Source organism: Ovis aries, chromosome 19, assembly GCF_016772045.2.
Source record: "Ovis aries strain OAR_USU_Benz2616 breed Rambouillet chromosome 19, ARS-UI_Ramb_v3.0, whole genome shotgun sequence".
In the NCBI taxonomy this organism is placed as follows: Eukaryota; Metazoa; Chordata; class Mammalia; order Artiodactyla; family Bovidae; genus Ovis; species Ovis aries.
Window position 1 is genome coordinate 17,498,029 of NC_056072.1, and position 21,457 is coordinate 17,519,485.

General features: G+C 47.9%; 1 protein-coding gene across 4 annotated transcripts in view; it reads left to right on the top strand.

Annotated features, from left to right (window-relative positions):
* SRGAP3 (SLIT-ROBO Rho GTPase activating protein 3) overlaps positions 1–21,457 on the top strand; it is a 246,514-nt gene that overhangs the window by 195,560 nt on the left and 29,497 nt on the right. For 2 of the 4 annotated variants that reach the window (XM_027958129.2, XM_042235919.2), the window contains exons 11-14: positions 2,485–2,512; positions 7,684–7,786; positions 12,832–12,892; positions 14,586–14,663. In XM_027958129.2, coding sequence (XP_027813930.1) covers positions 2,485–2,512; positions 7,684–7,786; positions 12,832–12,892; positions 14,586–14,663 — 270 coding nt within the window. Of the gene's footprint in view, positions 1–2,484; positions 2,513–7,683; positions 7,787–11,636; positions 11,683–12,831; positions 12,893–14,585; positions 14,664–21,457 lie in introns of all 4 variants that reach the window. The other 2 variants (XM_042235918.1, XM_015102320.3) reach the window with 2 other exon arrangements.

Consider the following 21,457-nt stretch of genomic DNA (forward strand, 5'->3'; position numbering starts at 1 on the left):
TTCTGACCTTTTATATTGCTCTGGGTAATCAGTAAGTTCCAGGGTTTACACCTAAGATACAGTGGTTTTTCAATTTACTCTAGCTGCTCAAGGGTAGATGGTGCATTGTCTATAAAAAGGAATGAGACATAACCTTTTCAGGCCAAGATTTAATGTCCATTACGGAGCAAAATGTCCACCAGGACCAGACAGTCTGACCTTCTGGAAAAGGATTGAGCCACCAACAATAAAGAATATTTTCACAATCCCAGGAGGTCTCAGATAGTAAAGGGCATAGCATTTTTTATTTCTGTTAGAAGTTGAAACACCATATTTCAAAAGATGTTAGTAGAGTGGTTCTTGAGAGCTGGAATGTGAGTCAAAGCTGAAGGAGAATCGATTCCATTTGTTGCCAGAGCAAAGTCTGTATTGAGTGTGTTCTGACATTCTACTTCTGGGACCCAGACCCTTTGACTCCTCCCTATCCCTTTCTTCCCTCCTGGCCCCTGTTTGTCCATTCATCTGTCCATCCATCCATCAAAAGCACAGACTCTGTGCTTGGCTAGGACTGGGGGTACAGTATATATAAGACAGACAAGGTTCCTGCCCTCCTGGGGGAGGAGAGACCTCAAACAGGAAACAAACCATTAAGTAAAGAATTATAATTATGGTAAGTGTCCTTGAGTGGAAAATTTGGGCTGATATAGAGAATAGTTGTGTATAGGGTTGAGGAGCATGGGCACCTGCTTTAACGTAGGTGATCAGAGAGGTCTCTAAGGGGAGGGGACATTTAGGCTGAGACTTCTGAGGGGTGGGAATGTGTCTGCCACATGAAAACCTGGGGAAAGAGTGATGGGGCGGAGGGAACAGCCTATGGGAAGGCAGGAAGGGATGAGGTGAGGTAGAAGAAGAGAAGAGCACTGTGCCTGGACCGCAGTGAGTACACAGAGGAGTGCGCCAGTCCACGAAGAGGTGGAGCCGGAGCCTCTTCCTAGGGCCCCTCTGTCAGTCAGAGGTGCACAGTTAACTACATCCTGAAGGGAAATGACATGTTGTATCATCAACCCAGGCCATTGGCTGACCCTTTCCTAGGTGAGTTGCCATTAGCTCTCACTGGGGGTCTTAGGTCTACGTGAAAATGTAATTCCAATTGGTGTCTGGCAGGAATTTGCCTCAGACCCCAGACACACAGTCAAATTACGTAGAGCAAATTTTCTTGTTTTACCTCACTTTTCTCCTTTCCTGCTTTGGCTTCAGTTCAACCACCTGCAGTAACTCTTGTGACTGCTTGTGGCTTTGGTCAGGAATTAAGGAATTGTGTACTGACTTGCTCCAAGTTTTATTTTCAGACTTCTCTCACTGTCTTCCTCCCCTCATTTTCCTCCCCAGCTCCATTCAGCATTGTTTTCCATAGAGAAGCATAAAGACTCAGTTCTTTCTTCTAGAAAGTCTCTTCATGTGAATACTGAATGCAATTCTAGAATCTAGAGCAATGTGGTCCAGTATGGTGGCCGCAAGTCATAAGTGACTATTGAACACTTGAATCATGGCTAGCCTGAATTGAAATGTGCAAAATGAGCATCAGATTTCAAAGAGTTAGGACTATACACATATGTTTATATGTGTATATATAACTGAAATGGGCTTCGCAGGTGCCGCTAGTGGTAACCCGTCTGCCAATGCAGGAGACATAAGAGACTCAGGTTCGATCCCTGGGTGGGGACGATCTCCTGGAGGAGGGCACGGCAACACACTCCAGTATTCTTGCCTGGAGAATCCCCATGGACAGAGGAGCCTGGTGGGCTACAGTCCCTAGGATAGCACGAGTCGGACACAACTGAGGCGACTTAGCACGCATGCCTGCATATACCTATAACATCTTATTAATTTTTTATATTGACACATATTGAAATAACATTTTGACATAAGTTAGATAAAATATATCCTTAAAATTAATCTCACCTATTTAGGAAATGGCAATCCACTCCAGGACTATTGCCTGCAAAATCCCATGGACAGAGGAGCCTGGTAGGCTACAGTCCATGGGGTTGCAAAGAGCCGGACACGACTGAGCGACTTCACTATATATATATTTCTTTTTAAGTTTTGTAATGTGGCTACTAGAAATTGTGGCTTACATTTTATTTCCATGGGACAGTGCTGACTTAGAGGTTCTCTATTATAGCACCACACAAAAGAATGAATTACTCAGTCATGCTATGGATGAACCTCAAAAGCCTAGGTATGTGAACAATAAGAAATGAAATATATGTGAACATGGCCCTACAAATAGGAGGCACGGAGGATTTAATAAGACTCAGTTCTTCCCAGCAGACCACACCTTAGGCATAATTAGATTTCCCATTTCATAAATAATTAAGTTCAAGTGTGAGTTGTTTCATGTTTTTAGAAAAAGACGAATGTGCATGGTCAAAAGCAAAATAAACAAGCAAGCAAAAACAAAACCAAAACCAAGTAAACATTAATGTACACTTTTCTTTCCAGGCGAGAGAGCGGAATGCGGTACAACCAGGTAAGAGCCGGGGATCCTGTTTCCTGCACCTGCCGCCTGAGGTGGGAAGTGGGAGGAGGCGGGAGGCGCAGGAAGGGCGAGGGAGCGGGCACGGTGCTGGAGCAGGAGCAGCAGAGTCTTAGGGAGCAGCGCCTCCCCAGTGTCCCCACGGGGCCGTGGCTGTGCTGAGAGGGGAGGCAAAGGCCTTTGGCTGCTCCGCTCATTCCAGCTTTAGACTGTGACAGGAAGGGAGCCTTTCAGAGCTGCTCTGGAGGTGGGTGTGGTCCCTCGGTGGGGCTATCCATCAGGTGGGAGGAAGGGACCGTAATATATATTGCAGAGTGGTTGAGGGCAACCAGAAGCCGGAGGCGATCAGGTTGCTGTCCACCTGTCTCCCCATCCGTTCTATGGCTGCTGAGCAAACTGCTGAGGAGGGTTGGTGGGGAGGTGCTGGGCGGGACGCAGTAGCCAAAGCACCGCCGGGCACACGCATGCGCATATTCACACTAGCACGCACAGCGCCCGCCGCCGCCCGCACTGGCTTCCGACTTCACTGCACTGGGATGGACTGGTGGCGGAGCCGCTTGCTCGGGAAGTAACAGTGGACAGCTTCGCTTTCTCTCCAGCTCGCTCACCATTACCCTCTGCGCTTTCCCCGGAGCAGACCAGAACCAGTGAACACTTTCACTCAGCAGCGGATAGTTGAGGGTCTGGCTTCAGGACTGGACCTTTCCTTTACCTGCAGAGAATTTAGGTCCCTAAGCAGCCCCATCGCTGCCCGGGTACCTTAGAGCCCATCCATTTTCCCATCCTCAACAATGCCTGTCCCACCGTCCAACATGAATTTAGCCGGTGGCCTCAAGGCCTGCACTTTTCCATCATGTGATCACTGAGGTCTGGTTTTTGCCTCATCCTGGGCCCAGTGACCCAGTGACATCCTTTCCCCACAAGTTCTTCCCAGTGGCTCCGAATCCTGGAAAGCTGTCCTATTTGGCAACAAGAAGGATGAACCCTCAACTCCCTCCTCATCTGGAAGGGAGTTGGCTGGGAAGAGGCTTGGAAAGCTCTGGGGTTTTCAGTTTACTGAGCCCAGGGTGGAGGAGACTAGGGACTCTCCAGAAGCTTTGTCTGTGCAGCTGTTCCTCTCGGACCTGGCAGTCTGGGAACACTGGGATGATTCGTGATGCCGGGGGAGGCCTTCCCAGCATGTGGGCCAGCAGATGTGCAGGCTTACTCTCTAAGAATCTTTTAGAAACAAATTCCTTTTAAAAAAATGAATGAATTAATTAAATTTATTTATGGCAAGTATTGCCTTTTAAAAAAATTATTTATTTATGGCAGGAGAGTGTTGTCCCTTAAAAAATTTTTTTTTAAAATTTATTTGTGGTGAGAGAGTGTTGTCATAGTCCCCAAACAACAGAAGCTACATTTTACACCAAAGTCTGCAAACAGTGCAACAGATGGGGGATGAATTGAGCCATCCCTCACTTCTTCCTAATTCCTAGAACTCATGCGGGAATAGTGGTTCCAGCAGATTGTAGGAGAGATCTGTCATCAAACCCTTGGCGAGGTCCCAGGGTGTTCCTTAGAGAAAAGTTGAGGGGTTTTGCTTTTTTAAAAAATAAAGTCCCCTGAGATGTTTTCTTCCACACCCTCATGGACCTAGGGCCTGGGAAATCCAAGCTAGGATTACAGACCTCCCACTTAGATATACTGCACTGCACTGTACTAAACTGTAAATCCAGATATCTGCACTTTGGCCCTTGGCCAAGGTCAAAGGCAACTCTCTTAGTAAACTAAAAGCTTCCTCTTACTTCTAAAAATCATTTTTAATGTATTATAGAGTGCATTGCTAACTTGGAAGTATTTTTGAAATTAATCTTAAATGCCCTGGGTGAGCTATTTCTATACTGTGGCCCTCTCTATCTCCCATAGTTACTTGTCAAAGGTCAGTGTCATTTTGGATGATTGGTTGAGCAGATCTTCTCAACAAGCTGCCACTGGCCTTGTAAAGATAGACCAGTTTTGCACATGGGCTGCAACACGTTGTATTTTTTTCTCACACTTTAGAATGTTATCTTAGAATAGCCCCAATTCATAATAACCCTGTAATTAGCATCACCGCCTTAATGAACATGAATTTGAGCAAACTCCAGAAGACAGTGAAAGACAAGGAAGCCTGATGCACTGTAGTCCACGGGGTATCAAAAAGTCAGAAACTATTTAGTGACTAAACAGTAAAAAAAATTAGGCTGACCAGACGCAATAATGCACTTGAAAGTTGTATGGTAAATGGCTAAGCCAAATGCGAACATAACATTTGATTATGGTTTTTCAAACCATTGACTGGCTTCCCTAACCTAGAACTTGGTCCACGTCTGAATCAGTAGTGGAATCATTTAAACTTTCTTGTCCACACAATGCAACCCCATGCACACCCATGAGCAGCCTCCAAGGGCCTGACCACCATCCAACTATAATATTGCTGCCATTTTGAATTTTGACTCCCACGTCTGTGAGGTTGTCTAGGAAAATCCCCATCCTTTTGGTCACAGAATAATTTTGAGGCCAAGTTCTGTGTTGCTAATGTGTGCTAATTTTCATCTTGGTTGAAAGGCAGAAAGGGGACATTGGTCTCTGGTTTCTCTTTCTTCCTCTCCGTGGCTTTCTCTGTTCCTGTTTTCCCTGCCTCTCTCTCTCTTTCTTTCCTTTTTGCTCTGCAACTGAGCAGCAGAAGAGATGGAAGGCTTAGGCTGCCCCACTTTCCTTGGCTGAGCTGCCCCTCTGCTCCCCACTTTGTGCCCCACCCAGCACTTCAGTAAGTCGGTATCAATTTGATGTCATGCGAAGTTGGGATAGCTACGTTTCCTTGTCAGAGATTCTGCTCCGTGCCCAGAGCACCACACTAAAGGAAGAAATCCTGATGTGATTCTAACAGTCCTTTGCTTTCTGGATTGGGCAGGAGAAATTTTATAACTCATAGGAAAAAAAAAAATCCTTAGGACTTAACTTTATGAAATAAATTTTAAAGGCACCCTAGACTTTTTCTGGTATTGGTGTCCAGCACCTGCATTGAGTCTCTACTCTTGCTGACCATGAGCGTTTAATAGATAATTTAATGCTACTGCTGGGTGTTCTGTGGTAAAACCCATTTCCCCATGTCCATACTCACACCAGAACCTGGAATAGGAAGAGCTGAATTCTATTCCTGTGACCTTGGGCAAGTTTCTTAATCTCTCAGTGGCTCATTTGCCGTATGTTTAAAGTAGGTTTAATAGTTCTTGCCTACTTCTCAGGGTTGTTGTGAGGATATCGTGCAGTGGGAGATAATGAAATGATCGGACAATGTTCAAAAACAGAAACCCAAATCACCATGGGAACAAGGTGGCTCAGCTGCTACCCTCCAGTTATTAAACGAAAAACCTATGGCCCCCTGTTACATTTCTGGCACTCTCTTTGGCATATATAAATTCAAAAGCAGATCTAGCATAAGAAATACTCACTCTCACGTGCCCTTATCCTCAAAAAAATAAGTAACTTGCGAAAAAGAAATGACATGGACTTAGCTAACCAAATTGACATAGATCCAAGATGGGCTCAAAATAACCTTGCCTGTTGTTTCTTTTCGAAGTTTTGGTCTGTGCTGTTATTTTTGGTTCCAATGTTTGGGTGGCATGAGATTTGGATTCTACTGTGTCTTTGCCCATGCATGTCCTGGAGCTAGCAGTATTTGCTCAGTATTCAGACACCAAGAGGAAGCTGATCTGAGTTCCCTTGATGGTGGGGCTGCTGAAGCAGACAGGCGAACAAGGCCAGTGAGCAAGGCAGCATGAGTCTCATCCCTTGATGGGCTCCACAGCACGTATGATTTCTTGCCCATTCACAGAAATAAATCAGGATGTGGGGGGCCCATGTCTCTGTTCATCACACATGGATTTTATCTGTGTCAGGCTGGGTCCCCCCTCGGTACCTCCCAAATTGTGAGCTCAGCCAGTTGAAAGTGAACTGTGTCTCTTGGTTAGGGGTCTACCTCCTAACCTTTGAAAGTCCTTTGACCTAGAACACTGGCATCATTGAGTCAGGCCAACTTGGGTGGTGAAAGGTGAGCAAATAAGCCAACACAGGCATATGCATGTGAGCAACTCTGGAGACCGGTTCAGTGTTTGTGGCTGTTTCACTGTTGCTGGAGAACTGTGGTGTGATCGCCCCTCCCTGTGTCCGAGATGGAGCGAGCACAGGGAATGGAGATCCTAAAGTCAAGCAAGACACTTTCAACCCGATCCCCACCCCACAACCCCCTCGCCAGTCCTCTGCTGGCAAGGGTTAATGGAATGGATGAGTTTGAGCTGGATATGGGAAAGTGCCCTAAGGCTCCATGACTGACCCAGTGGGAAAAATCTTGGGCTTAGAGCCAAAGAGGCTGAGTTTGGGGTCTAGTGCTGCCACTTCCCCACTCTAGAGCTCAGCTTAGGCCTCTGTAAAATGGGGCCACACATGCAGGGTTAAGCTGATGTTAAGTATGACAGTGGATTTGAAAACACTAACTGAAAGTGTACTTGACTAAAGGACAGGAGATAGTCCTCACCCTGGGTCCCTGAGGGCCCCCGAAGAAGCTGCAGCTTCCCTCCTGGCATCAGTTTCTTCATCTCTAAAATGAGAATAATAACTGCCCAGCTCTTAGATCAATGGAATAAAGATTAGTCAAGTGCATTTGAAATGCTTAGCAGCATTAGGAAGATCAGTGCCCCGGTACATTGGGAGCTGAGACTCGGTGATGTGTTTAAGCCAAAACAATGAAAATTAACCCTTCCAATCATCTTTGAAAGTCTCTTGCTTTCTTCAGCTACAGGTTATATCTCACTCCTGACTCCCCCTCCATCTGGGTAGCTTTGCAGGATGGCAGCCTCTGAGTGGAGTTTCAGTGGTTTCCCGGACACGTGCTGTACCCCCCATAATGTAGAATGCATTTGTGTTACATGAGTCTTGGTCCTGCCTCTCATTGTGGATCAGTTAAGACACCCTTGAACATCCAGAAGCCTTCAGATGGAGCATTGGGCACCAATGCACTGGGGGTTCAGGCCTTCCATTTGCATTTTGTGTTCTCCTTCAGTCGTGGGTTACAGTAGCGTCTTCCCCCGTTGAATGTTTACCTTGGTTGCTCTCTTGATTTCTTTTGTTCCGTTTTCCCCTAGGCCCCCCTGTCTTCCCCCTAAACCACAGAAAATGAGGAGACCTAGGCCTCTCTCAGTGTGTAGCCATAAACTATTTAACGGCTGTATGGAAACGTTCATTAAGGTACTTGCTGGGGAGCCACAGAGTCCGCGAACGCGCCCAATGTGATGGCAGCCTCCCTCCACCTCCTACCCCGGCCAGCAGCCCTGCCCCAGCCTACTGACAGACTGGCATCTGACCAACTGAAACTTTCCATCCGGGCCCTTGGCCAGGCCGTGTAGCTGGCTGGTCCTCCTGGTGGCCTGCTTGTAGCTTCAGAGGCACTTTTGTCTCTGGCCAGTGGCTTCTAAGAGCGCCTCCCCTTGCTTCTCAGCCCTGGCTGAGTTGGGGGTGGGAAGGGCTGTCAGCCTTGCTCCCCTGCTTGAGGAACTGCAGTCCTGACCAGGCTGAGGGACAGTTAGAGAAACCCCCTCACCTCCCGTCACACACACATCTCCCAGGAGCAGACTGGTTGGAAGCAACACAAAGGAAAACGCTGCTTTGTATAACAGTGTATTTTTATACAAGTTTTTTTTTTTTTTTTCCCTAAAAGTTGAGAATAGACCAACAAAGGAAACACATACAATTTGTGTGAGAGACAACCCTTCCACCTTGTTTTGCTTCTTGTGAGGCAGTTTGGGAGAAGGGAAAAGAGATGAAGTAGTTCCTTTAGAAGTCCAGGTTAACCCTTTACACCTTAAACTGAAAAGGAAGGTTTTCACTTCAGTGAGTTTCGCTGTTCTTGCTTCTCGGTTGCAAAGGGTGCAGGATCAAGCTGTCCCAGATAGAACAGCTCAAGGCAAGTTAAGACAGTGATGGAGTTGGAAAGGATAGCAGGTGGGAAATATCCTCAGGGAAGGGCAGATGCACTCTGAACGTTACTTAGGGGAGCAAGGGGAAGGTCCCTACCAGTTACTGGAAGCCCACCACCCTCTAACAAAGACACTCACTGCAGAAAATAAGACTCATGTCAGTCGGGAGAAAAGGCCCTGAAGGCTCCCAGGCCCTGCCTGAGACACGTTTGGAGTGTTGGAGGCTGCCTCTGCTCCAGCTCTCTCTCCTCCATCCCCCAGACAGGACGTTCACAGGACTTACTGGGCAGGGAGGACCGGCCTCAGGTGTGGGAGGGGGTGCGGGTGGGATCAGCCTGGGGCCCAGGGCTGTCTCTGCCTGTGAACTGAGTTCTGGGAAAGGGAAAGGGGCACAGGAGGGCCCCAGTTGGGGGTGCCCAAGGGGTGGGAAACAGCAGCGACTGCTCTCAGATGCCTCAAAGGAGGGAGGCCTGGAGGACCCCAAAAGGCAGGGTGCTGCTGCTGGGTGCAGCAGGAAAGGGGCACTGTTGGGAGGTGACCCCAAGTGAGCAGTTTGCCACCCTGAAGGTCATGGGAAGAGAGGCTTGTGTCAAGAGCCCTTCCTTCATCCTCCGTCCTCGCTCCTACAAGACTTCCTTCTCAAAAAATCGCACTCCAGAGCTGAGGGGAGACTGAGGCCCATTTGCTATTCTCTGCCCTCGAGGACCTCATCGTGTCATGCAGTAGGTTTTTGACACAGAAGCTGAACGTGGAAAATGATTCAAGATGAGAGCTTGGTGACTGATTGGTACAGAAATAAGTTCTGTGAGCACTCTAGACCAGGAAGAGCTGTGAGCACCGGAGCAGAGGCAGCATTGAAGGAGGTGTCTGCAGAGGGGAGGATGGATGGAGGAGCTGCTTGGAGAAGGAAGAGAATGAGCGGAACCTCAGAGACACGGACATGTTTTGGAACACACTTAGTGTTTTGAAAACAGGTGATCTGTCAGGACGCCTGGAAGGCTCTCTCACCTGATTGCATTTGAAAGCAAAGGTGTTTTGTTTAGTGAAACAATTTCTGAATGGAGAACTCCTACATAAAATGTGTGACAATCAAGTCATCTGACTTTATTCCCCTGACAATCACAACACCCATGGGGTGTTTGCCCCTTGGAGGAAGTCAGTCCTTCTGCATCTATAGGCTTTGCTGCACCTGGTCAGTCTCCTGCAAGCCTGCAACAATCTTTGTCAGCGGTGCCAAAACCTTGTCTTTGAGTGCACGGTCTTTTGGAATGAGAAGTGTCATTCAGAGTCCAGCTTTGCAGCCACCGGAGCCACAGAATGGCAAGAGGTATAGGCTGCATTGGGCGCCAGGAGACTGGCTCTGAAAAGAGCCCCCAGAGAGGGACACCGTAGAGAGCTGGGCAGTAGCACGTCCCTGGAATAAGAGCACAGCTTCCTCAGGGGATAGTTTGACTGAAACAAAGTTTGTTTGTTAAGCGATTGCATTTCTTTGTAGACACATGCGCTTGTACCACTTATTATCAGTGCAGTTCAACCAGCTCTTCTGTGCGTCCTCTCTGAGCTCAGTTTGGGGACAGAGTATCTCAAGGATGGTTAACTCTCAGAAAATGAAAAGGCAGTGTGATGCACTCAGTCCTCCAACCTTTATGAACGGAATTAAATTTCCTCTTATGATTCTCATGCTATCTGAAAGAAGATTCAGCATGAACTAAGAATCCCCATCTCTGAAATGCCAAACTTCTGAAAGGCTTATCAGTAAAATAACATCATGGAAATGCCATGGTTATGAGGGTTTAGAGGGACAAGGGTACTTCCTTGGTGGCTCAGACAGTAAAGAATCTGCCTGCAATACGGGAGACCCAGGTTCAATGCCTGGATCACGAAGATCCCCTGGAAAAGGGAATGGCTACCCACTCTAGTTATTCTTCCTGGAGAATTGCCCGGCCAGAGGAGCCTGGTGGGCTACAGGCCATAGAGGGTCACACAGAGTCGAACACAATTGAAGCAATTGAACACGCACACACGTGAGTGTGTGACGAGGATCAGATAAGTAGCTCTGCCTGGTGCAGAGTAAGCACCAGGGGAGCGTCAGCTTCGAGTGCTGCCTGGGCTTTCTGGAGGGTGCCCATGGTCCCCATCTGACCATCTGTCACTGCTGTCCTAGGTTCAGGTGGGCTTAGCCAACGTAGGAAGACCCTAGCAGCTGAGATGCCAGGGGCTGGATAGGTGACACCAGGGAGGAGGCTCACATCCTCCTAATTCTCAGTCAGGGAGGTGGCCTCCACCAGGAGCTGAATGAGACACAGTACGCACCCCAGAGCCTGACCTGCTGCCTGTACAGGAAAAAAGAGGAAGGCAGTTCTCCTCTACAAATGGGCGGTTTGAGTGAAAGCAAAGGCTCTGGTTCTGCCTGCGAGATCACCAAGGTGTTCTGACCATATGGCCCTCCCTCACTCCAGGTTTTGTCAGTTCTGGGTTCCCTGAGGGCTTTTCAGTGCCAGGGTGAGGGTCCTCGGGCAGAAGGAGATCAAAGTTGAGCGCGTACCTGGGACCTGCTGCCTCAGCTGTTTGGTGGGAAAGCATGGTCCGCCATGTGAAGTTGGAACCGGGCAGCTTGCCCTTGAGTCCTATCCAGAGGGCCCCTGCGAAATACAGTCTTGGTTAACTAAGAGCTAAGATCGAGGTTCCCTGAGCTGACTGCAGGGACAGTCCCAGCAGATACCCGAGAGGGTGTGTCCCTCCTTTCTGTGGGCAGCTGGGCTCACCTTAAGGGGTCTTAGGTGGGCTCTCATTGCTGGTGAATAAACAGCCCCTGTGTTGAGGAGAAGGTAGACTTGAGGTTAGGAAAGGGTTTAGTGCTCACTGTTCCTGCACTTTGACAAGGACTGAAAGAGGCCTCTTTGCCCTCTGGTGTCCAAAGCAGCCACCCTGGAAGGCTGGCGGGGCAGGTCCCTAGCTCCTGAGCCTCGTAGGCTGCCTGCCATCTCCCTGGCCCTTCAGTGGCTGCCATTGCATTTCGGCGTTCCCGGACTCTGAAGGATCTGCTTACTCTAACTGATCTTACTCCTGCATAATCTCTTCTTTTTCTCCTGCTCTGCTGCCTGTTTATTTTTTGTTATCAGAGGAAGAAGAAATGCTCGAACCAGGAACCAGGTATTTACTGGAAAGGTCCGTTAGCCCCATTCAACTGGATGGAAACTGTCTTTAGTCCTGACTTGTAGCACAGGGCCCGCCTTGCCTGTTGCCAATGAGTCCACTTTATTATCCTCTCTGTGACTCTAGTTAAGAGTTAAGGTGTTCTAGTTAAGAATTCCCAGGTGGGGTGTGGAAGAGCCACAAAACCATCCGATTTCATGTTTTTTTCCCCTGTCCCTTTTACGTGAGCATACCAGTACATGTGCCTTCTGCTTCCTCACCTTCTGAGGAGGCTAGTATTTAATTTGGTCCATTTTTAAAAAGAGGGTTTTTTTTGTTTGTTTTTTGTTTTTAAGATTGTATGCTCTGTAAGTTGCCTAAAATAGCAGAAGGGTCAACCAATGATGGAATCCAAAGGAAAATGATCCCTTACCCAGCTCTCTGTGGCCTTGGGCCAGCCTAGGGAAATGTCATTGAACTTGACATTGACACCCCAGATACATGTGTTTAGAGCTGCATCTTAGCCAACCTTTCTGACTAAGGTGACCACTCAGTGGTCAGTGGCTGACAATAATTTTTTCTAGAAGTTTTCCTTGTAACATGTGTACTGTTAAACCAAGTTATCTGTCTGGATGTTTAGGTTGTTACATCATGAATAGAGCTGGTCTTCCCTTCTCAGAGCTCAGAAGGACCCCTGGGGCCGGCCTTGCTTCTCCTGCCAGCCCTTCTTCATGCCAGCAGCAGGTCCTGGCAGCAGGTCCTACAGTCCTAGGCAGAGTCCTTGCTCCTTCCGTGAATGCTGGGAGAATGGAGTTGAGTTGGGACTGAGGGGAGTGGGAGGCAGAGAAGTCTTGGAGAGCAGACTCTAGCTCCCTCCATGCGGAGGGCTCCCTCCCCTTCCGCCATGCGCCTGTGAGGCCTCCCGAGCCCTGATTCCTTCCCAGCTGAGTAAGGAGACAGAGCATTTCTTTAAAATTATCATAACTATGCCTTTTCTGCAATAACAGAAAACTTCCTATTTTAACTGTTTGTGGAGACTTTAGAATTAGTGGTTCCTTGCTTGTTTTCTTACTAATCCGATGGTACTAATATTCTGGCTTGAGTTCGTAATCTGTGTTTGCAGTGTCTTCTCTCCTGTGGTGGTTGCCAAGTCCAATACAACTCACGACTTTTTTTCTTAAGGATTCAGGACAAGCTATACCACTGGTCGTCGAGAGCTGTATCCGATACATCAATTTATATGGTAAGCTTAATCTCAGGGCCGTGTCTTCAGCTCTTTCAAGGACAGGTGCCTGGCTGTTCTCATCAGAGATGAGACTCAGATTTCGTGTTGGTAGATGTCACGCTACTGCTCTCCTTATGCTCCGTAGAACAGCTGCTATTCTGACTGCTGTCTATGGAGCCTCCTGTGTTCGGGGGACTGAAGGTGGTGGTGAGAAGACCTGGGGACTCGGAACACTGTGGAGCAGGGGGGTTCACGGGAGAACCATGTTAGTTCCTTCCTCACTCCCACCCAAGCCCAGAGCTCTGCACTTTGAGCGCTGACTGAGGTTGGCCATCCAGTCGGCTAATACTGCTAGACTGTGGCAAGCTGCATGAAGGAAATAAGAGTGTCTGGGATTTGCTACATGGTGTTCCCAGCACTTAATGTGTGCCTCCATCTATTTATTTATTCATTCCTCCAAAAATATATTTCCAGAGTGCGGAGCAGGCACTGTTCCTGACAAGGGCAGCACAGCCGCGAACAAGACAAGCAGGCTGCCAGCCCTCAGTAGCTTACATGACCAATTAGAAGGGCAAGGAAATGAATGAGCAGAGAGATACATAGTCTAATTTCAGCTAGTGATAATGCCTAAGAACTAACTAAGGGGACAGAGAATGGCTAGAGGAGGACAGGGCTGACTTGGCTAAGGTTGTGAGGAGAGCCGTCTCCGAGGAGGTGGTATCTGAGTAGAAGCCAAGCTTGGCAGTCCAGGTGGAGAGAATGGCGAGTGTCCTGGCCTAGTACGGGGAGGAAGGCCCGCGTGCCTGGACAGGACTGAGCCAGGAGGATGCGGTAAGAGACCCAGGTGGTAGAAATTCAGCATTGGTTAACAAAAGAAATGAATGATGTTTGTTGAGCACATACTGTGTATACAGACCAAACTGTAAAGCCTGCCTTTAAGGGTAAACACTTCCGTAAATTATCACGTGGAGAGTTGTTTGCTGTAGAAAACTGAATCTCGGGGAAAGGATCCCCGTCTTAATTTCCTTTTCAGATGAGCGAGGTCCTCTAATCTTCGATCCTGTAGGTCACTGTTTTGTCGTTACAGCTGTGTCAGATAGCAAGGTCGGCTCTTCTTTATGGCCTTGTAGAAACACAAGAAAAATGAGGTTGTCTCTTTAATAAGTGAACCTTCCCCAAACTCCTCGATCCCAAGTTAGCATGCAGTCTAGACTCTAGATTTTCTTGAAGAAAGACAGAGTCTGTGATGGGCGAGGGGATGGCTGAAGGGATGATATTAATCATTCTTGTTCAAAATCTCTGTGACTGTTAAACCCCAGTGGCATTTGTTAACTCAGGTCAAGCTACCTGGAACAGTGCAACTGATGAGCTTGGTAGGCAATGTTTCACTACCCAGTTATTTGATTGAGCTAACCTGGGAGTTAAAGTGGAAGTTATTCACTGGTCCAGTGTTGATATAAATTTCTTGTTTCCTTCAAGCCTGAACAAGAGGCCATAGACATATAAAGCAGAATGTCGCTGAGAATTTGGACCAGCTAAAAAGTTCATTGTAAAGGCTCCTTTTGGGCTTCCATTGGGAGATGGCCATTGTGAATGGCTCTTACAAAGGATGATGGGAGAGAGAGACAGCAGTGGGGAGGGTCATCCATGTTCTCAGTGATCTGATGAGCTCAAGGCACTTCCTCTTCTTCTTTTTGTTTATTTCTTTTAGGACTCCAGCAGCAAGGCATCTTCAGAGTGCCAGGATCTCAGGTTGAAGTCAATGACATCAAAAATTCCTTTGAGAGAGGTAAGTACGAAGTGATCATCTCCAGCTTGTGTCCAGAGGAAGCCAGGGTGGGTATGAATGCATTTATTGGAGCCAGTGTTGTTGGGGCAGCTTTTATCAACATCCCTTTCCAGCTTCACCTTCAGGGACTTTACCTTGGTACCTTGAAATCACCCAAGGCGGGAGTTTACACCACAGAAACTGGGCAACACTAAAACCTTTTAATTTCTCTTTTTTCCCCACTGTTGAACAATTACCAGGGTGACTTTCAATTACAATTACACATGGGTGACTTTCTCTGGTGAACTCTGCAGTGGTTGCTGGGGAAAGGGGGGTTTGGAATTATTATGCAAATCTGTAAAGTCTTCTGTGTTTTAGAAAAGTTGGAAGAATATATATAATACGGAGTGGCTTAGAACATCTTAATTCTCACTTTTTTTGTAGTGTTCTTGGCAAAGCTATGCATTGGGAGGAAGAGATCATAGACTCCCCCTTTCCCTTGGGGAGGTTACCTAGTTCCCACTTTGATATAAAAGCTTATCAGAAATCAAATGTCCACCAGAAAGTGGCTTACTTGGTTCAGCCTCCCTTGGCCTCAGGATCCCTGATGCGGACAGCCAGCCAGTGGCAGGGCCTGTGCAAAGTAAGGACTTAATAGGGTCAGGAAAAGCTCTGCCATTTTGATACTAGTACATATCTTGCTGCTATAGTGAAACTTAGAGTCTGGGCATTTCTGTTCAAAGAAATAGTTTCAAACATCGTGCATGAACGCTAAGTTGCTTCAGTGGTGTCTGTCTCTTTGCAACCCTATGGACTGTAGCCCGCCAGGCTCCTCTGTCCATGGGATTCTCCAGGAATACTGGAGTGGGTTGCTGCGCCCTCCTTCAGGGGATCTTCCCAATACAGGGATTGAATCCATGCCTCTTATGTCTCCTGCATTGGCAGGAGGGTACTTTATCTCTAGTGCCACCTGGGAAGCCGCTTCTAACATCATGTTCCCTGGTGACTGAACAAAGTCCATCCTGGGGAGGAGAGAAAAGCCAGTGTTGGGGCGTCCTGAGCAAACCTCTGCTGTAGTCTCACAGCATTTGGAGGCATCACATCTCCATAGTTTATTCCTCAACTGTGATCTGCTGCCTTTCTCTCTGAGCGGTTAGATACCAAGTTTGGTCTGAGGACCCCAGTCCCAAACCCATTTCCTCACAGTACACCACTTCCCTAATTACAAAGCACTTTCTTACCCATTCTTCTGTATAATCCTACAAATAGCCTTGGAAGGTGTATACTTTGTCCCTGATGGTTGTGCTCTGAGCAGGCCTCTCCCCGAGGCTCCAGCCCTAGAATTCTCCTGCCTTTTGCCAGGCCTGATTCACCCTTGCCCTGTCCTCCTGCTTCGATCCTGAGACCTAGCTCCAGGGTGGAGGAAACACCAGCCTGTCACCCCCATCGCCCCTAGCACAGAGCCTAACATCCCTGGGCACTCTGGCTTGGAACCGGGTGTGGAGAGCAGGGTTGGGCTGGATGTGACTCTCAGTGACCTCCTAGGGTCCCAGGAAGCTTAGGTTTTAGATTCCACTCCAGGATCTGGGGCACTTAGAACCAGAGAGCTCCAGAACTGCCCTGCTCCATGCTCCTACTGAAGCATTTATTCATCCACTCAACAAGCCTCCATTGAGCCCTGCAGTGCACTCGGTGATGGACTGGGGTCTGGAAATACAACAGGAACAAGAGACAAGTCACTGCTAGCTGGGAAGGTAAACAGCACGATCAGTGCAAGGATGGGGTAAGAGGTGGGTGGGAGCCACGAGCTCAGCTCGGGTGAAGGGGGAGGAATAGCAAAGCCTCAGAAGGCTTCCTGGAGGAGGATATGCCTCAGCTGAGGCTTGAAGGGTAAGAGTCAGGGGAAGAGGGGAAAGGGCATTCCGGACCAAGGGAACAGCATGTGCAGAGCCCACAGAGCAAGAGGTATCCTCCAGGATAGGACTGGAAGTTCCTCGTTTCCCTGAGCTCCTCTCGGCATCGCCGGCCAGCCCAGCCGGGGTTTGGTTTCTTTATTTGCTTTAACTCCTTAGCACCCCTGCTGCCCTGTGTTCATTGTAAGTGAGCAGAGCTGGACCCTCTGGACCCTTTGCTGGTTCCTGGGAGCATCCTACTATACAGAACTCCTTTTATCTCGTGAGTAAACTCACTGCCTGGTGCCTCAGCCTGCTGACTGCCCCCAACCCCCTCGCATTTTCTTACTTGCCAGTGTCTTATTAGTAAGTACCCAGTTGTATCAGGCAGCCACGCCCAATCCCAGCAGCCCTGCTTTCTTTCCTTCCTCAATGTGATTTCTAAGGTCAGTACCTCCTTTACTTGCTTGGGTGCCTTGGAGGGGTGATGTGCACATTAGAATTCTCTGGTCCTAACAAGCCTTAGACCGCAGAGATCACCTGACCTGAACTTCAGCTGAAGAAACTGCTTTTTTCTTTGCCTCGTGTGTCCAGTGAGGCTCCTCTCCATCTCACCCTCACTCCAGAATGAATCTCATTCTTTTGCCAGCCTCGTCCTTCTGCTCCACCTGAGCCTACCTGAAAGCATGGCTTATTCTAAAATAAGTCCCTGGGATGTCTCTTTTAGAGAACACCCTTCTGGATTCTCTAGGCACCTGGTGCCTAGATTTCACATAAATTACCTTCTGTTTCTTGACATTCACCACCCTGGGTTTGGGTTCCTGACCTGGCTGATCCTCAAGAGCAGCTTCTCTCCTCCCCCTTCTCCTGAAACTGGCTTCCCTCTCCATGCCTGGATGCTGTGTTCCCTGCAGCTCCCCCGTAACCAGGTGCCCCAAGCCCACTCCTCAGGGCCCATGTGCTCTAATGTGTGATGGAACTTTCTCTCTAAGCCAGAGCATTGTGTGTTTTTCCTTTCTTCCTTTTATTTTTAAAATCTTAAACCCTCTAATCCCTGCAGGGTGCCTGTCCTTTGTCATTTGTTCAAACAGATAGGGGTCTTTTCCTCCTTGGCCCCTTTCTTTCTCTCTGGGTGAAGTTCTTGCCTACATACCTACATTCCTGTTGAAAGGAGCACAGATCTCTTTTCCTTAAGTTTCTGAATAATTACATGTTGGAAATCCACTCTTGGCTTATTATTCCTAAACCCACGTTCTTTTTCTTTTGACATGAGTCAAACCACAGTTTTAGTTGGGATTATGGTTTTCATTGAGGCTTCCCAGGTGGCTCAGTGGTAAAGAATCCACCTGCCAATGTAGAATGCAGGAAACATAGGTTCAATCCCTGGGTTGGAAAGATCCCCCTGGGGAAGGAAATGGCAACCCATTTCAGTATTCTTGCCTGGGAAATTCCATGGACACAGGAGCTTGGCGGGCTACAGTCCATGGGGTCATAAAGAGTCAGACATGACTGAACAACTGAACACACACACACACATGATTTTTATTGTTATATTTTGCCGTCAATACATCTTAAACTCACTGAGGTCTGAGATTTTTCCTGTAATCTTCTGGGAAAATAAAGGAGAGACATCATGGAAAGGTAGGAGTCAGTGGTTGTTCCGAGGAGAGAGCTGTGGTTCACTGTTTTCTCCCAGGCTAGTCTTCTGTCTCTGATTCCCCCCAAACCAATCTCCTGTCCTCTTTCTATGTAAAGATGAGAGAGCTGACAGTGATTGCTCCTTATGTGGAAGAGTGGCTGGAACAGGAGTCGATGGCCCTTTCATCCTGTGCTGATCAAGATAGAGTTTGGACTTGGGGCTGAAATCACTGCATATAGGGTCTGACACTTTCTAGACTCAGGACCTGGTCTTTCTCAGATCTGTTTCCTGCCCAAGGAAGAGGGGTGTGAGCAGGAAACACAGGGAGGGGTTGTCACGTTGCGGAGCCCCACCCTTGAGGCCACCCGTGGTCTTCCTGCCAGGTCCCCATCCAGCAGCATGTTCCCCTAGAGCCCTGAGCACGCGCTGTGCGTTCACTTTCCCCTGGGTACAGCCCTGCCTACAGCCTTTCAGCAATGCCTGGGTGACCTGGCTAAGAGCAGGGTGCAGGCAGGGCTGTTCGGTAATGATTCTACTTCCCTCCCTGGAAACTAGCTAGCAAAGTTGGAACAGCAACTTTCTCTCATATGTGCCTGGAATTTTAGCTCTAATTCTCTCCTGGAGGAAGCCGTCATTCACACACACCACCCTGCTCATCTCGAGCTCTTCTGGAGCCAAGTTGGCTAGCTTTGAAGAGAGCCGAAGGCCTGGGCTAGGAGGGAAAAATGTTTGATGGCTCCTTTTATGAGTGAAGGTTTCCCTTGTGGCTCAAGCTGGTAAAGAGTCCGCCTGCAATGCTGGAGACCTAAGTTCGATGGGTTTGGAAGATCCCCTGGAGAAGGGAAAAGCTACCCAGTCCAATATTCTGGCCTGGAGAATTCCAAGGATTGTATAGTCCTTGGGGTCGCAAAGAGTGGGACATGACTATGTGACTTTCATTTTCACTTTTATGAATGAGGGGCTTCCCTGGTGGCTCATGAAGTGCCTTCTGGAAGGAAGAGCAAGAATGCATGGTGTTTGTGTCTGTTAGTGTGTAGTCAATATATTAACCATACTTGACAAAGGGAGCTTATATGGAGGGAATAAAATCCATGTGCTTCTGGATCATGAGACCACAATAGTAATGCATGGTACAACAAGGAAACAGCTTGATACAGCACAGAGTTTTCAGACTCTTCTGGTCCTTCAGAGGGGCCTCAGGGTTACTGCTGGGTTAAAGAAGGGAGCTGAGGAGGTGGGGCTTGGACCTTTCTCTAAATTCAATCACGGCAGCTTTGCTCATCCGTGGGAACTTTTTTCTTGAGAAAGGAAAAAAAAAAATTGGGTTTCTACTATAAAGGAAGGAGGGAGAGAAGGAGGAAAGGAAGGAAGATGACAGATGTGTGGATAGATAGATAGATAAATAGATACATAGGTACATACATAAATAGATACGTAGGCCCGTGGGCAGACAGGCAGCAGACAGAGTTGAAAACCACAGGTAGAAGAAGGGATGTTTCCCAGGCATCATGAGACCTGGGAGCTGCTGGTGTCTGTTTTTGACTCCACGGGCAAGTTGTTTGATTTTGCGGCCTCAGCTTTCTCCCAGGAGAGGGGTGGTGCTGGAACCATGCCTCCTGTGGTGCTGTGTGAGGATTAAGAGACGTCACGTGTGCCAGTGTGCTTCTCACTTGAAAAGTGCTACATTAGTAAAGCAATATACTTTTCAATGTTTTCTCTCTTCTTTCCCCATGAGAAAGTCTTGTGGGGTAAGCATTCGCATCTCCTCCTGTGGGAACATCTGAGCGGTGGAATGCAGTGCCTGGGCTGCCACACGTGGATGGTCGTTCAGGCTGGGCACTGCACAAGGGCACTCATCCATGAGGGCAGGAGGGAGCTGAACTCTGGCTCAGGCCCTGGAAGCTGCACGTCGTGGTTCAGAAAGGGGTGGGGGTGGGGTGCTTTCTCTAATTTGCACTAAAGCATGTTGGGGCTAGCAGAGGCCTGCCACTCACACACATTCTCTTCCCACAGAGGCAGAGTATAGAGAGATCCAAGTATGAATTTCCCATTCTGCTCTTCATTGCTTACCAGGCTTAGATTGCTCTGGGCTGTTCTGGAAGGGGGAGGAGGTTGAAGGAGGTGTCAGGTTGCTGCCAGCTCCAGCAGCCCCCATGAAACTAAGAAGTGCTGCTCTCCTGAGATGTTTTCCCCTCTGCAGTTGGCAAAAATTTAAAAGACATCCCACGAGCAGGGCTGTGGAGAAGCAGCCTTCTCCTGTGTTGCTGGCAGGAGGAGAGAAATGGTGCAGCCCCACTGGAGGAGAATTTGGCTTTATCTGATGAAACCACACGTTAGTTTACCCTTTGACCCAGCAATCCCACTTCCAGGAACCTACCGCAGAGACGTGTGGTAGGAATAGGAAGCACAGTTAGAAGGCTGTTTGTTGCGGCGCTTTATTAGTAACAGCAAAAGATTGTAATGCCAATCCGTGGGAGACTGGTTGACTAAGTCATGGTCTATCCATGAAACAGAATACTTTGCAGCCATTAAACAAAATGGGGAAGGCCCAGCGCCTGGCCCAGTGAACCCAGGGGCCGATGGACCGCCAATCTGCCCAGAGTACTCCAGGCCTGGTTTCTCCGGCATCGCCACTATGAAGAAAGTGGTTCAACAGCTCCGGCTGGAGGCTGGACTCGACTGGGTGAAGGTTTCCCAGTCAGCTGCAGATTTGAAACAATTCTGTCTGCTGAATGCTCAGGCATTCTGCTGACTGGAGTATCTTCAAGGACAAATCCCTCCAGACCCCAGAAAGTCTGTTCCTTTTTGCAGCAAAAGGAATCTTTACATGGTTTTCTAAAACCACTTTTCATAAGCTGGTGAATATTCAAAGGAAAGCTAAATTTGAAGCCTGTACAAACGTCTCTCGCTGTAACATGGGCCGTACTATACAAACTTCTACTTTTGTTAGTTCTTAACGTCTACCTTTCTGAATATTCATGAATTTCTGTTTCACAAGAAATTATTTTATATACACTGGTGGCAGCATATAATAAAATCTTAGTATAAAAACATTTTTTTAAAAAATGAGGAAGATTCCTGTGAACTGACATGGAGGGATTTCTAAGATTTACTGTTAAGAGAAAAAACAAGTATATGTAGTAATAGAGGGTATTACTTCTATGGTTAGAAATGAGGGAATGTAAAAATGTTGTGTATATATATATATATATATATATATATATATATGTATTGTATCTGCTTATTTTTGCAAAAAGAAAGATAGCAGGGCAAATCAGAGACTA